Source organism: Pelecanus crispus, chromosome Z (genome assembly GCF_030463565.1).
Source record: "Pelecanus crispus isolate bPelCri1 chromosome Z, bPelCri1.pri, whole genome shotgun sequence".
NCBI classification, from domain to species: domain Eukaryota; kingdom Metazoa; phylum Chordata; class Aves; order Pelecaniformes; family Pelecanidae; genus Pelecanus; species Pelecanus crispus.
The window spans coordinates 76,375,720-76,389,898 of record NC_134676.1 but is presented as its reverse complement, the minus strand read 5'-3'; the positions used below and the strand labels follow the sequence as shown (position 1 = coordinate 76,389,898).

General features: G+C 46.3%; 1 protein-coding gene across 1 annotated transcript in view; it reads left to right on the top strand.

Moving 5' to 3' along the window:
* Window positions 1-1,090, top strand: part of LOC104037203 (PALM2-AKAP2 fusion protein) — a 226,381-nt gene extending 225,291 nt beyond the window's left edge. Inside the window, 1 exon segment of the mRNA XM_075725895.1 lies at window positions 998-1,090. Within this exon segment, the coding sequence (XP_075582010.1) occupies window positions 998-1,090 (93 nt within the window).
* The last annotated feature ends 13,089 nt before the right edge of the window (window positions 1,091-14,179 follow it).

Genomic DNA, 14,179 nt, shown 5'->3' with positions numbered 1-14,179 from the left:
CCATGTGCTTCTGTAAGAAGGCTGCAGACCCCTTTATGTCTCACTTTGCTGAGAGGAAAACAACCACTGCCATGCATTATTTGCCGAGGACTACATCAGATGCACATCACAATAACACCTTTTGATTTCATCTGATTTTTTTTTTAACCTTGCTAAAACACTTATTAAAACTGTTTCTTACTTTTTTAGTTAACTCTTTGTGTGTGTGCATGTTTGTGCGTATGTATAATACATACACAGTGTGTATGTTTTTAGATGTGTGCGTGTGTGTGTGTGAAACTCTGCGTGTGTGTGTGACTCTGTGTATGAAAAATATGTAAACATATCAGGGCCCATCTTGTACCAGACTCTGCAGGCTGTGGCAGGTCCTCCTTTTGTAAATCTCCTTTCCCATATGCATGGAGTGATTTTTCATTCCAGGAGCACTTTGATCACAGTGCATAGGCTTTCCCATTGGCATAGCTGCAAGCCAAAGACCATGAGAAGAAGATGCAGGGGGGGGCTGCAAGGGTGACATGCTGAATTAGGCAGCAAACTGCTTTCCAGGCTGCACATGCAGCTCCAAAGCAGCCTCTGGACAAAGCTGCTGGGTGGTTGCTGGCTCCTGGTACCGAAGGTGTGCAGCTTCCTCTGGGGAGAGGACCGAGACCCTGTCCCCTGCCTTCCCCAGGCAGGGACGGGGCAAGGTGCAGCTGGGCTGGTAAGGGGCAGCTGGGGCTCCCCTGAAGCAAGCTGGGTGCCACCAGACAACTCCTACCACTCCTGTCCTCCCGTGGCGTGGCTTTGCTCTTCTGTGCCATCCCCCCCACCTTCACGTCAGCAAGTGCTTCATCGCATGAGTCCCCCCAGTTTGCACGAGGTGCGGCACTGGGAGCCCTGCGGGAAGGGCTGGCCCAGCTGGTCCCTGCCTGCCTGGGCACACCGTGCGGGACAGCCCAGCACAGGGGCCATGGGCAGCTGAGTGATGTGCTGTGTTTTCCCTTTCTCTCCTGACCAGGTCCTTGAGGCAACCAGGGTGAACCGCAGAAAGAGCGCACAGGCGCTGCGTTGGGAAGCCGGCATTTATGCCAACCGAGAGGAGGATGAATAACCATGCTGCAGCGCGAAGATAGTGACCAGGCATGCCGAAACCAAAAAGAGAGAAAGGAAGAAAAAGAAAAAAAGAAAAAAAAAAACCACCACAAAAAAACACCACGAAAGCAGCAGCATTTTAGTCCAATATTTATTAAATACACAACAAACTCAGTGATACACATAGACACAGAAATGATCCAACTCCTGGCAATCCTAAAACAACAGGAAAAACCCACCTAGAAAATAACTCCTTCTCCTTCCCTCCATTCTTCCTCTGAAATAATGCAATGGGCAGGGTGCCGGGGGTGGGAGCCCTCGGGGGGAACAAGGGGGCGGTTGTCCCCGCAGACCAGAGGGGCTGCAGGCGCATGGTGGGAGGTCAGCGCAGAGGAGCCTGCAGCCAGGGCTCATGCTCGCGCTTTCTGCTGACCTAATTGACAGCCCTGCCTTGCCCCCAGGATCACCGTCCCCCCAGCAGCTCCCGTCGGACCCTCCTGCAGTTCCTTTGCCTCCCACAGCCACTGCACCAAGACCATCGGCATTACTCGGCGTACTCCAACCAGCCTCAAAATACAACAATATTGCCCTCTGTTGCTATTTCTTTGAGGGGTCTGAAGGGTTGGGTTTGGGATTAGGGGCTTTTATGTGGGGGAGGGATGTCTGCTCCCCTTTCTAGTAATTTATCTGTTTAAGAGGAAAAAAAAAAAACAAACAGGGAGGCAGTTACTGCAAATGAACAATCCAGTAGACTCAATAAAACAGTCCTTGTGTTGCGAACACAAGCCATCACAATTTAGGAGTGGAAAAGATGGGGATGAGAGCTAAGCCAAATGGATTACCTTAGCTTTAGGATCCTATATGCTTGCAATATCACCTGAGTTCCAGGTTCTCAGAGCATATTTACATAACAAAGTTTCTAAATAAAAAATCTGTATTTAGCGGATGACAACTATTTTTTGATGGTGGGGAGGGAAAAGAATGGCATATGTGTAAAATCTATGAAGATGGATAAATTGAAGTAGAAGGGTAGTGGGAAAGGGATACAAATAAAGGACATTTAATTTTTAAATAAGGCAATAATTGAACTAAGCCAGACTTTGGCCTAGAAAGAGGTAGGAAATAAAGAAGAAAGATAGTTATGTCTTCAACTATATTTATACAACATAAAAAGCCTTTGAAATAGAGTGCTTTGTGGAAGTCTTCACGTTTCCAGGCAACAAAAATGCTAAAGGGCATAATGAGTTGGAAGGAGTGAGCAAGGAAGAGCAGACAAGGGAAGAAAACATTATTTTTCTCATTCAGCCAGTGTTTCCAGTGCTACAAGCAAACCATAGAGCCTTTAGTTACTGCTTAGGCTTGGGATCAGCAGTGAAGGATCAGTGTGGATCTGTGTGTGCGTGTGGGCATGTGTGTGTGTGCATATGTGTGTGCGGGTGTGTGCGTGAGGCTGGCATACCAGAAAGTGTATGGCAGCGCGTGTACTGGTTATTTTTTCCAAAGCTGTTTACCAGCTATAGGGGTGAGTGCTAATTTCTGGGTTTTTTTTCTGAAAGGGGATATAAAAACAAGGCACTGAGTTAATGCAGTATTTGTGATATTAAAATTTGACCCAACATGGTATTTGCATGAGTCACAATTGCAAAGTATTGACCAGTTTTGTAAGCTGACAATTAGGAAAAGAAATGTGGTATTTATTCTTGTGCTTTGTATTTGTATGTAGTATAGAGGCTGCGGGTTTACTCTTTCTTTCACGCAAGCAATACAATAGGAATATTTTACAACTGGGAACCATAATTTCTGGACTAGAAACCAACAAGTTTGGGAGGTGACAGAAAAAAAGACACTGAGCTTTTTTCTATATAAAATATTCTGTCTTTTTTATAAACAAACAATTATTATTTTGACATCTTTTTTAAAAATCATCAGCCAGGATGCTGGTCCTCTTTTAGGCCTTTCCGTGGTTTCATGACCTGCTGTGCTGTTTTATCCTGAAACAGTGGGCTCATTTAAAATGATTACCGATACTGTGAACATACTGCTGGTGCTTTTCTTAAACAAACACAGAGCTTGCAACCAAATGATTCCCTTCAGTTCCTCCAACATGTGATTTCTGTCCATGGACACTATCATTTTGAGGCTTATTTTCAGGGAATTGTAGCAAGTACAATTATATATACCCGTTAACTCAGTTCTGTCAATTGTCACCCTAAGTGCTATTGAACAGAAGAAAACCCTGCTGAACTAGGTGTTCACTGTGATAAGGGCAGTGAGCTTATCTCAAGGATGTTCTTCTAAACCCAGGTGCATGGGGAGGCACCATGCCTGTGAAGGAATTACATCCCTGATGAAGTGGACCCGTTGTCCAGACATGGCAGTCAACACTGAGCTGTGATTCACGTCTGCAGGTGGGTCGTTACCATAAGACTGTAGGAAAAACAACGCCACCAGTGCAGTACTCTAGTGAGACCATATGTCATGTAGCCACATCCGTGAGCTCTGCGCATCTGGACCAAGAGGAGTCCTGGCTCCCTCCACCCTTGGGGAGAGCATAAGTGAGACTGAGAAAAAGGGGTTTCCTGAGCAGAGGAGACGGCCCTTGTACTACAGTGAGTGGTGTTGCACCAAACCATGCTCTTCAGAGTTTCCCCCAATATTTGCTGCCTGAAACCGGGGCAGCCCTGGGCTGCCTTCCCAGGAACCTGCACCTCTATTTTCTTTAACCTGGAGGCCTGTTTTTTCCTCCTGCTCTCTCACTGGAAGCCAGTGACCTTGATCACCCATCACAAGACATCCCTTCATGCTTTGCCACATCCTCCCCTACAGCCACAATCAGCCCTCAGTCTTTGAAGCGAAACTTAAACTTCCCCTAGAAAGGGGATGTGGTGGTGGTGGAGGGAGGCCAGGCAGGAGTCCTCTGCACTAGAAGCATTTGCTTTCAGCCCCTGCAACAAAAGTGTTTATATGTATCAGTGCAGGACAGCCAAACTTTCCACCCAGCAGAGTTTTTCTCTTCCAGAAATTATGGACACTCGTAGTCAGCAGCAGACATTCAGTGCTGTGGTAAGACGAGTGCGATGCAGTTTACTTGCCTCTGTTATTTCATTTGCATGCTACCAAGCTTAGGTGTTTATAAGTATACACCAGTAATACATATCTATCTATATATAACTATATCCACAAAAAGAGCACTATTGCAGAGTTAACTTTGTCTCCACAAAAGAAACGCTCAGATCCTTTCCCATGGCAAAGACTGGTTTTAATGAAACTGTGTATTGAGAAATAGTTAAGCATTAGCATTTGTGATTATAATCAGTTTGGGGTAACAATGCAGGTTTTCTGAACAATTCATTTTAAAAGCTGCTGGTTTGGGCTTCATCTTGCTCTGTACTGACATTATCTGAAGGAAAATACAGTAGCATTGACGTGTTTGGCAACCAGAAGGAGGCATCCTTGTCATGACTTATCAACCAGTTTCAACAATACCTGGCTTTCTGTATGTTAACCACTTAAATGTTATCCTGCTTCTGTTTTATAGTGACTGTGAGGCCTACAATGCAAGTATATAATTATTTTCTCATTAAAACAGAAACCTGTGTTGTGTTTCTATAAAGCTGCCTGTTTCTTCACCTTGCAGGAAGGTGCACCCCCCGTGCAAGCAGCATGTGGCTGGAGAACAGTGGCTTGTCTCCCACCTCCCAAGGTGGCTGGTCTCCCTGCCTTGACTCTGCTTCTGTCTTTTTGTTTACAGGCAGGAGAGATATCTTTTTCTCCACTCACTGGTGTCAGCTGCAGATACACAGGACATGATGAATTGCAGGAGCTTTCTTACCTTGCTTCCTTCACACCTGCAGGACCCCTGCCATCCCACATGGCAAAGCATGTCATTTCAGCCACTCATCCCTTTCTCACATGCATAGCTGCAGCAACCAGCCACTTGCCCATTGCCACAGCCCCTCATCCACCTTTCATGGCCAGCTAGACCAGGAGAGATCCCGTCCCTCACCCCTGCTAGGAAGCTGCCATCACGTTTGCCTGCGAGAGCTGGAAGGTACCGGGGCACCGGGTGCATGGCAGCTGAAGATGAGCTGCAGGGACCTGTTGGGAACTGGACAGGTTCACGCCAGCCTCTGCCCCTTCTTGTGCCAGGAATAGTCAGGCATTTAATTATAACCCTGCTCCACAGCCCATGGGAGGAGGCTGAGAACACCGGTGATTTCAGTGGGAGTTGGCTAGGGCCAAGCACAGCAATTCAGTCCATGCTCTCCATAACACAAGCCCTCCTCTCCCTTGTGCACACAAGATCAGAAATGCCTATGGAGAAATGTCAGATGTGGATTTCCTTTCCAGTCAGTAAATACTGCTGGAAGCCAGAAAATGGGTTAGAAAACAAGCCTAACAAATTTATCCACCAGTTCTGGTCTCCATGTCTATGAAGAAAAAGAGGTTATTGTCTTTTCAACACAGAAGAGGCTTTTTGTCTTCCTTTGCCTTTCCTTGCTCAGTGCTAAGAGGGATAGCATATTGGACTCACTGGCACACAGTGGGAAAGGAAACTCCTTCTAGACCTCTCCTTTGGGTTTTATGAGTATTAAAAGTGGAAATTGGACATTTGCACGGGAGCATTTAGACATTGCAAAGCTAACACAGTAACGCTGGTGAGTGGCAGCAGCTCAGGAATTTTTGCAATGCGTTCTGCTGTTACCAGCTGTTGGTATTTGTTTAATAACACATACTTAGGACATGTATAATCCCTGTCGCCCCATTGCATAGCCAAAATGGCATGCACCAAGCTTTACAGTATTTTTACAAAGTAATTAAGGACTATAGAAGAGCCACTTTATGCATCATTTCTGGCATAGTCCCATATAAGTTTAAGGACTATAAAAGAGCCAGTTTATGCCTTATACTTATCCCACTATTTATCCCATATAAGTATCCCACTACTTATCCTATATAAGTAGTTAAGGACTATAAAAGAGCCATTTTATCCATCATTTCTGGGGTAGTTACATATAAGGTGATGATGTTGAGCCTCTAATAGTTGTAGGTGGCTTTAAGAGACCTCATCACAATGGGAAAGCAAAGGGACAGGCAAAGGATCTCCTCTGCAGAGGTGGGTTTGATTAAACTGCTTTAAAAGGAGGGAGAGCATTCAGTACAGTGTTTTCAGTTGTGAGTGGGAACAGGAGATTTAAAAAAAAAAAAACCACAAACTGGTTCTGTAGTGTAAGAAAGCCAAGTCAGAGCACCACAAGCTGTAGCAGAGGAGGGACAGGGCTAGGCAGGACCAGAGCTACAAATATTAGCATGGACATTAGCACTGAAGATTACTTTCATTTATGATCTAGTTATTGAACTGACTAGGACAGGCAGTCCAGGAAGTTACTAGCAGTGTGTGGGTCCAGCCCTGCACTGCTCCCCAGGTTAAAGACTGAACAGCATCCCAGTGTTTCACATGGTGCAAGACCAAGGGGCAGGAGCTATCTTGTCACATCAGCAACAGCACAGAGGGAAAAAACCAAATTTGAAAATAAACTAACAAACAAACAAAAAACCCAAACAACAGAAAAACCCTCAAATGACCTCCCAGTCTGCTGCTAGCTCTGGCTGAGCCCTGGTTAATTGGCAGCCTAACCCACTGCTTTATCAATGGAGTCTCCAGGAAGAAAACTTTTACAGTAAGCACTAAATGTGATGTCAGTGTGAGAGCTCCTGCTCAGTCCCAGGCATGTGTCATCTCTGCAGTGAATTCAAGGTGGTGTGCCACCAGGAGCTGGAAATATTTCAGGCCTCATTCCAATCTAAACTGTGGCAGTAGTGGTGAGAAAAATTGATGAAGGAAGGAAAAAAAAGGTGTGCAAAGCTACTTTATCACATTCTCTGTTACTGAAACTGCACGGGAAGGATTGTGTGGCAGGGATTCATGAAGCAGCAGTGACATCTGGAGGGCAGATTGCACTGACCTTGGGAAGACCATTTCCAAGGATGTCCCCTGGAAGCCAAATTCTGGAAGCAGCCAATACCCAGGACAGATGTGCTGACTGATGCTTTGGCATCAGTCTCAGGGCCATGTCAGTGCCAAGCCCATTATGATGGCACCTGTGTTACTAACACAGCCCTCTTGGGATCAGTGAAGGACCAGGAAGAGAGCCATGGCACATCTCACAAGCTTCCCAGGGGAGATAGCTGGGATGGGGACCCCAGAAAATGCTGCTGTGCTTAGCATGCACATCCAGTGCCCTAGGCATGCCTGCTCCCATACGAGCTTCTGGGGTGCACCAGACCTCCCAGGCAGCCCTTGTTGGGAGCAATTGCAAACTCTGTATTGCCTCAGCAAGCAGCTTGGTGCAGGGCTGTGACTGGGTATACAAAACATTTTGCAAGGGGCTGTGCTGCACTGAACTCTTTCTGTGGGGACTGTTTCTGGCTGGGAAGGGGGGGGGAGGGGGAGGTGGGGAGAGTAGGAGGCTGGAAACAGCTCCATGAAGACAGCAGGGTTTCACATTGGGCTGCAGCAGACAGACCAGAGAGATGCACTCCTCCTTGGGGTATCACTGATGGCAAGAGGCTGTGGCTCAGAGTGAGGCAGGATGCTTATGTACAAATGGCCCCAACAAGCAGTTCTTCCTCTTGTAGTATCTGGGAAAGCTGAACTCTCTCGGCCTTACCTTAAAATAAGCATTGAGTCCTCAAGCTGCAACTGAAACACAAGAAGCCAGGAAAATGCTAGCAAAAACACATGGATAATAACATTACCCTGGTGAAGCAGCACTTCACAGCACTCACGCAAGGCTCCAAAAGTGTTGCAAGCAAATAACCAGTCATTAAAAAGGAGGGAAGAGCTCAGGTCTCTGCAAAGCATCATCTCGATGGAGAAGGGTGGAGTTTCCCGATGCACAATGGGAATTGACTTGCCAGGCAGCTTTGTCACCCCTGCATTGTGTGAAGGAGGCAGAAAGTATTGAGTCCTCCTTAATTGGAGTGAAAGAAGGATGGTGCTGAAGTAGGGCACTTGCTCACTCAGTAAGGCTTACTTGCTTCTAGAAGCACAGCTTTGGGGAAGAGCACTGGCCCAAGGTTGACCCAGACTTTCACGGTATTACCCTTTCCTGCTCCCTGCCACCTTCTTGCCTTTTGCTGTTCCCTTCTGGTTTCCATATAATGCTGCCTGCACCCAAAACATGGCTGTTTTCAGGCAGCAAAATGAGATAGCTCCCATGAGCGTGGGTATCTCACCCTGCTTCCACTGAGCCTCAGAGGATGGAGAAGACCCTCAATCAGACTAAGTCCCCAACCACAGGTCCCTGACTGACCACCACTGCAAGGCCCCATCAGCCTCCAGTCAGGCTCCCTCCCAGGCTGGTTTCCTCTCCTCAGGTACTTAGCTGGATTTACACTTTGCCAAAGAACCCCATGGAAGACAGATAAACCAAGACCCGTGAGACAAGACTTAAGTGGACCACATCCAAATGTACCAAAGCACTCAGATACCTAAATACCTCTAAGGACCTTGTTCTTTGAGGGCTACACAGGACTGAACTCAGCTGGAAGTCCATGGGTTGCATTTGTGTCAATGCACTATAAAATGATGTGGGTATGTTAGTCGGGTTGACTTGAAAGGGTGTTGGGGAAGTGGCAGGTGAAACAACAGTTTTCACTGTGTTGTATTACTCAAGCAAAAAGGAGCGTGATTACAGTTTTTCTTTAATGCTGTGTTTGGGGGAAAAAAAACCGAGCCAAGCTCCAGCCATAGAGTGCTGCAGAGAAGGCAAACTGAGCTTGTGTGAGTTGGATAGGGTTGTTTTCAAAGGGAAAGTTCATTGCAAGCTGTGGGACTTTATGTATAAAGAAAGTGAAAATCTCTGGCAGGAAGAGGAAGAGGGAGAGGAGGATAAGTAAGTAAAGCATGTCAGAGGGGAGTGGTATAAACAGTAGAAAACAGAAAGACAAATAGGGGAAAATCATGCTGATGGGAATTTTTCATGCAGGGAGCCATTTCTGAAGACAACTGAAAGCACGTGCAGACAATGTGTGAGCAGGGATGGAAGCTATACAGCAAAAAGCATATTTACTCAAGCTCTCTGGAAAACAGACAAACAACTCTGCCAGTTACAGCATGGGTCACACAAGCTGCCAGGTCCAGACTATGACAGTGCAGGACAAGACTCAGCTCAGCTGTCCTTCTTGGCCACTGTTTGCTGAGTTAGTCTTCAGCAGAAGGGAGTCAGGAAATAGCTGAATGGTATCATTGCTGTCATGGTTTAACCCCAGAGGGCAACTAAGTACCATACAGCCACTCACTCACCATCCCCCCACAGTGGGATGGGGGAGAGAATCAGAAGGGTAAAAGTAAGAAAACGCACGGGCTGAGATAAGAACAGTTTAATAATTGAAATATAAATATAATAATAATAGCAGTAATAAGAATAATAACAACAACAACATAATGATGATAATAAAATAAAAAATGGTGAAAAGGAAAACAACCAGAAGAGGAACAAAATCCAGGTAAAACAAGTCATGCAACCACTCACCACCTGCTGACCAGTGCCCAGCCAGTCTTTGAGCAGCGGTCGCTCCCCCTGGTCAACTCCCCCAGGTTTATGTACTGAGCATGACGCCATATGGTATGGAATAGCCCTTTGGCCAGTTTGGATCAGCTGTCCTGTGCCCCCTCCCAGCTTCTTGTGCACCTGGCAGAGCCTGGGAAGCTGAAAAGTCCTTGACTAGCATAAGCAGTACTTAGCAACAACTAAACCATCAGTGAGTGATTAGCATTATTCTCATCCTAAATCCAAAACACAGCACTATGTCAGCTACTAGGAAGAAAATTGACTTTATCCCAGCCGAAATCAGGACAATTGCTCATGAGCCCCACAATTTATTGACATGCAGACTCTTTGAGTTTGTAAATTAAAAGATAAGTCAATATAGTCTGTATAAACTTTGCAGGATGTTTCCAAGGAATTTATTATCAAGATGCCCCAGCACTAGAGGATCAAAGGCAGCATTTCAGTGTCCCAAAGGGCTTTGTTTTTCAAATCTTCCTTCATCTCTTCCTGTAAAGTATTAAATCAGTGTGTTTTTAAATGTCGGGGAGATCACTCTCTGGGTTTACTCTGTAGGCATCTGCCCTAGGCTGCCCTGGCTATATGTCCTTGCAGAGGGTGCCTGAAAGCTCACGGCCAGCCATGACCTCTTAGCTGGTAACAGCTCCCACTGGCACCTTGGAGGTGTCATCTAACACAAAATCCCTGAAGATGTTGAACTGGGATAGCTACTGACCCTTGGAAAGTGCTGGTGTGGAAGTGCATGACTTGTAGCAATGAGAGGCACAAGCCCACATGGTCCAAGCCCTGCAGCAGCAGGCAAACTCATCTACAGCACAGCAAGAAAAGCAAGGTCTTCTGGAGGGAAGAGCATGCACTTGACATGGCCCTCAGCCATGTCTTCTTGATTTTCAGCAGCATGTTTCAGGTCTTGCAGAAACTGGGAAGCCCATCAGGTGTTAGCAGTCCTTCAGGAGGTGACTGCAGCTGGCAGTCCTCCTTTCAAGGGCACCACTGGCACTCAGCTGGTGACCAAGATGCACTGTGCAAAGCCATGCTGAAATGGGTAGAGCAGTTAGGAGATGTCTTCCCACTGCCCATGTGCAGTTAGCAGGAGGTATGAAACCACTCAGAGGAACTCACCAGGAAATGCAGACGCTGTGGTGGAAAGAAGCAGTGCTGCTCTCAACCAGTATGGGCAGTACAGCAACTACACAATGGGGCATAAAAGCAAAGTGTTAGTTCAGCAAAGCTTTGAATACCCCAGACTGCTGAAATGAAGGGACAAGGGAATAGCAAACATCAGTTACAGCAGCTATCTTGCCACACAGCTTAAAATTTGCAACTGTACATATATTTATTCATGCTTGTTAGACATTGAAGGACTGCAGCCTGGAAAAAGTTAGCAGCAACAATACTGCTGGAAAGCTGCCTGGACTTTCTTGTTTCCCTGGTATCTTTTACCCAGTACCCCTCTTCAACTCCAAAATTTCCTGCAGATACAATGGGACCCTTCAGAGAAAGGAGAAGAGGTGCAATATTTTAGTCCCATTAATGTCTTTTGTACACATACTGGAGTTCTAAGGATACACAAAATCTGCCAAGACTGTTCATTCACTAGCTGCCTGGGACGATGCTAGCTAAAATTCTCCTGAGCAGGATGCAAAGAGACCTGCATTGCCCTGTCCACATGAGCTTTCTCCAGAGCGTGGAGCTTTCTTCTGAAGCACCTTGTCTGATGCAGGGTTGTGAGCCTGGGGAACCCCAGACACATCTGCCCTCTGTGTTGAGTGGAGGTGACACCTCTTCATGGGGTTGCAGAACCTCAGCAGCCCTTGCTGCTTTCCAGAGAGGGCTCCTCCAGCACTGGGGCTGCGGATTGCCCACCCAGGCACACCTCTGCTCTTTCGTCTGAACAAGATTACCCCATTGGTGACATTTTCTACTACGGCCCTGCAGAAAAGTGGGTATGGGCACTGTCCCACATAGCCTCCCAACCACCCTCATGGAAGATGCTGGCACCTTTCCCTGCTGTCCCAAGGACCTCTCCACCCTACCAGCCCAAAACAAGTTCCCCCACCCTCAGGCTGCAAGCTGAATAATTAGCCAGGCGTGGCTGTGGCACATGTTAAAAAACAGGGTTGTCCCTCCTCTGCAGTGCCTCGTGATGCCAGGTTGTCTGGAAGTCCTCAGCCAGCATTGGGGAGTGTTCGCAGTGAGACAAACAGTGATACACGCTGCCATGCAACCTCATACCCCAAAACCACCTTGGGCTGGGCTCAGCAGCCAGCACCAGCTGCACTGAGGGGCTTACAAGTAGTCCATGGAGGACCTGCCTGGCCCTGAGCAGATGGTGCTCTGTAATCAAGGAAAGGGTTTGAGAGCTTATTATCGAGTTTCTTGTGGTTTTTATTTCTGAGCTGCAGAGGTTCAATAAACAGCCCCCACTGGAAGAGCTGCCACATGGAAAAAGAAGGTGGCATGGCTCATAAATGTCACCAGAGTGCTGCAGCATCTGCAGCTTTTGGGTTGTGTATGTGGTTTCCTGGGTTTTTTTAAACAGACAACGTGAATCTGTTTGACAGGATGTGGTGCATAAAATAGACTGGAAAATTTAATCACCCAAGTGACTAAAATCATAGTTAATCTTTCTTACCAATTTCTGTGCTCAGGACCTAGCCCAGCAGGATAAACAGAGAGAGGCTGTGAGGAGTGAGTTACCATCTGCCTGCTCTGAATGTCCAGGGTGGATATCACTGAGGGCTTACTGCAGGGGATGGTTTCAGCGCTTGCTTTATGTGCCTTCAAAATGTAAATTTAGCCACTCACAGAGCTAACCTGACATCTGCCAGATGAAAACAGCTGGATTACCAGACAAGAGTGTCTCCAGAAGAACTCAGATTTAAAGGAATATTTTACCTTCCCTCCTCTCCTCAAAGAGCACTGTGCCTTACACAAAGCACAAGGCAGAGCCTGTATCTTTAAGTATTCATGACATTTTTGTTTGTTTCCACCTCTCACCCTGGAAAATGGGGTGGATTCATCCCTTTTCTCTCCACTGTTCTGATGTCTTCTGCCAGCTGCTGTTCTTACCTCCATGGAGCCACAGGCTTATGGAGAGATACTCATTCCCTCTAATTGTACCTGGATAGAGATTAGTTACCTAGCAAAGGTCCTACCAGCCCAGAAAAATTAGCACTATTTCCCTTGTTCTTCTTTTCTTCTCCCTACCCCCAACTCCACAAGGATGGGTGGCTTACTATTTCTTTTTACTCCTTTATTCTGCCACATTAACCTTTCCAATATGCTCTGTGTATCGTCTCCTCAAATTCACATCCACAGTCAACACACAGTTCCGCTCCAATCTCATAAATCCCAAGTCAAATTTACTCACACATTCCTTCTTCTACAGAGCTTTTACTCATCCTTAATGCCTTTTGTCAAACGTATTATTATTTAAATGTGTTTGCAGTCTTTTTGGTACCCATTCACCATTGCTATAAAAATTCCTAGATCTACATAAAAAATGAAAATGTGAAGTAGATAACCAAAATTATTTCTAAATAGCTTTGGAAAGCACTTGGGAAGCGGGGGAGGGGGGCAGTTTTTGGTTTTGAACTGAGTTTTTACAGATTATTGACTGTTGTTCATTCAGTAGTGAAATTTTTTAATAGTCAAGCTATGGTTATTTCATTTTTCCAGACTGTCCACTTTTCTTTATTTAACATAGGATTGCTTAAGCTGTAGTTCTATGATAGTTTGTTTCATCCCATTTCTTAAGTCCATTGCTGCCTGCACACTCTTGAACTTTGCAATGCTTCCATGCCAAAGCCATATATGCTGACAACAATTTTAAAAAGGCATGAATATTAATGAAAAGGAGGATGTGCACACACACAAAAAATCATTTAGCACCAGGATTATCTGGGTCTTATCTAAGAACTACAGCAGGATTTGTTCTGTGGTCCAGCTGCTTAGGGAGGCACTAGGTACCGCAAGAAGCTTTTTTTCCTGCTTCCATGGAGAGGATTAATGTTAAGGCATACAGTTAGCTGTCAGCACTATTAACCACCTAAATTCCTCGAGCTAAAGAAAAAAGAAGCCAACTCAGCAAAAAGTGTGTGTCAAGGATGCTGTGTTTTGTCTTCCCAGAAGAGGGAGAAGCCCACAGGAGACTCCAATCAGGTGAGCAGGAAACTCTGAAAATAGAAAAAAAGACAAAACATGACATCTGGGGGTGAAACCAAGACAACGCAGATTTCTGGTGCTGCTTGGTCAGCCAGCATCTGTCCCAAAGGAAACTGGACAGTGCTGCTCTTTCCAGCTCCTCACTGCTCTCCCATGTTGCTCTCAAAGCTGTGGCGAGCACCAGCTTTTTCCAAGGGAAGGCTGGTGGACCTCCCCTACCCTGGTATGGTGCACCCCTCCTCACCGTGCTTCATAACAGTGCACCCCATGAGGTCTCTCCGTGGAGCAAATCCATTCTCCAGCTTTTCTGCAGCCTGCACGCTGCCCTGGGCTTTGCTCCTGTGGGGCAACAGGTGAGACCTCAAGGC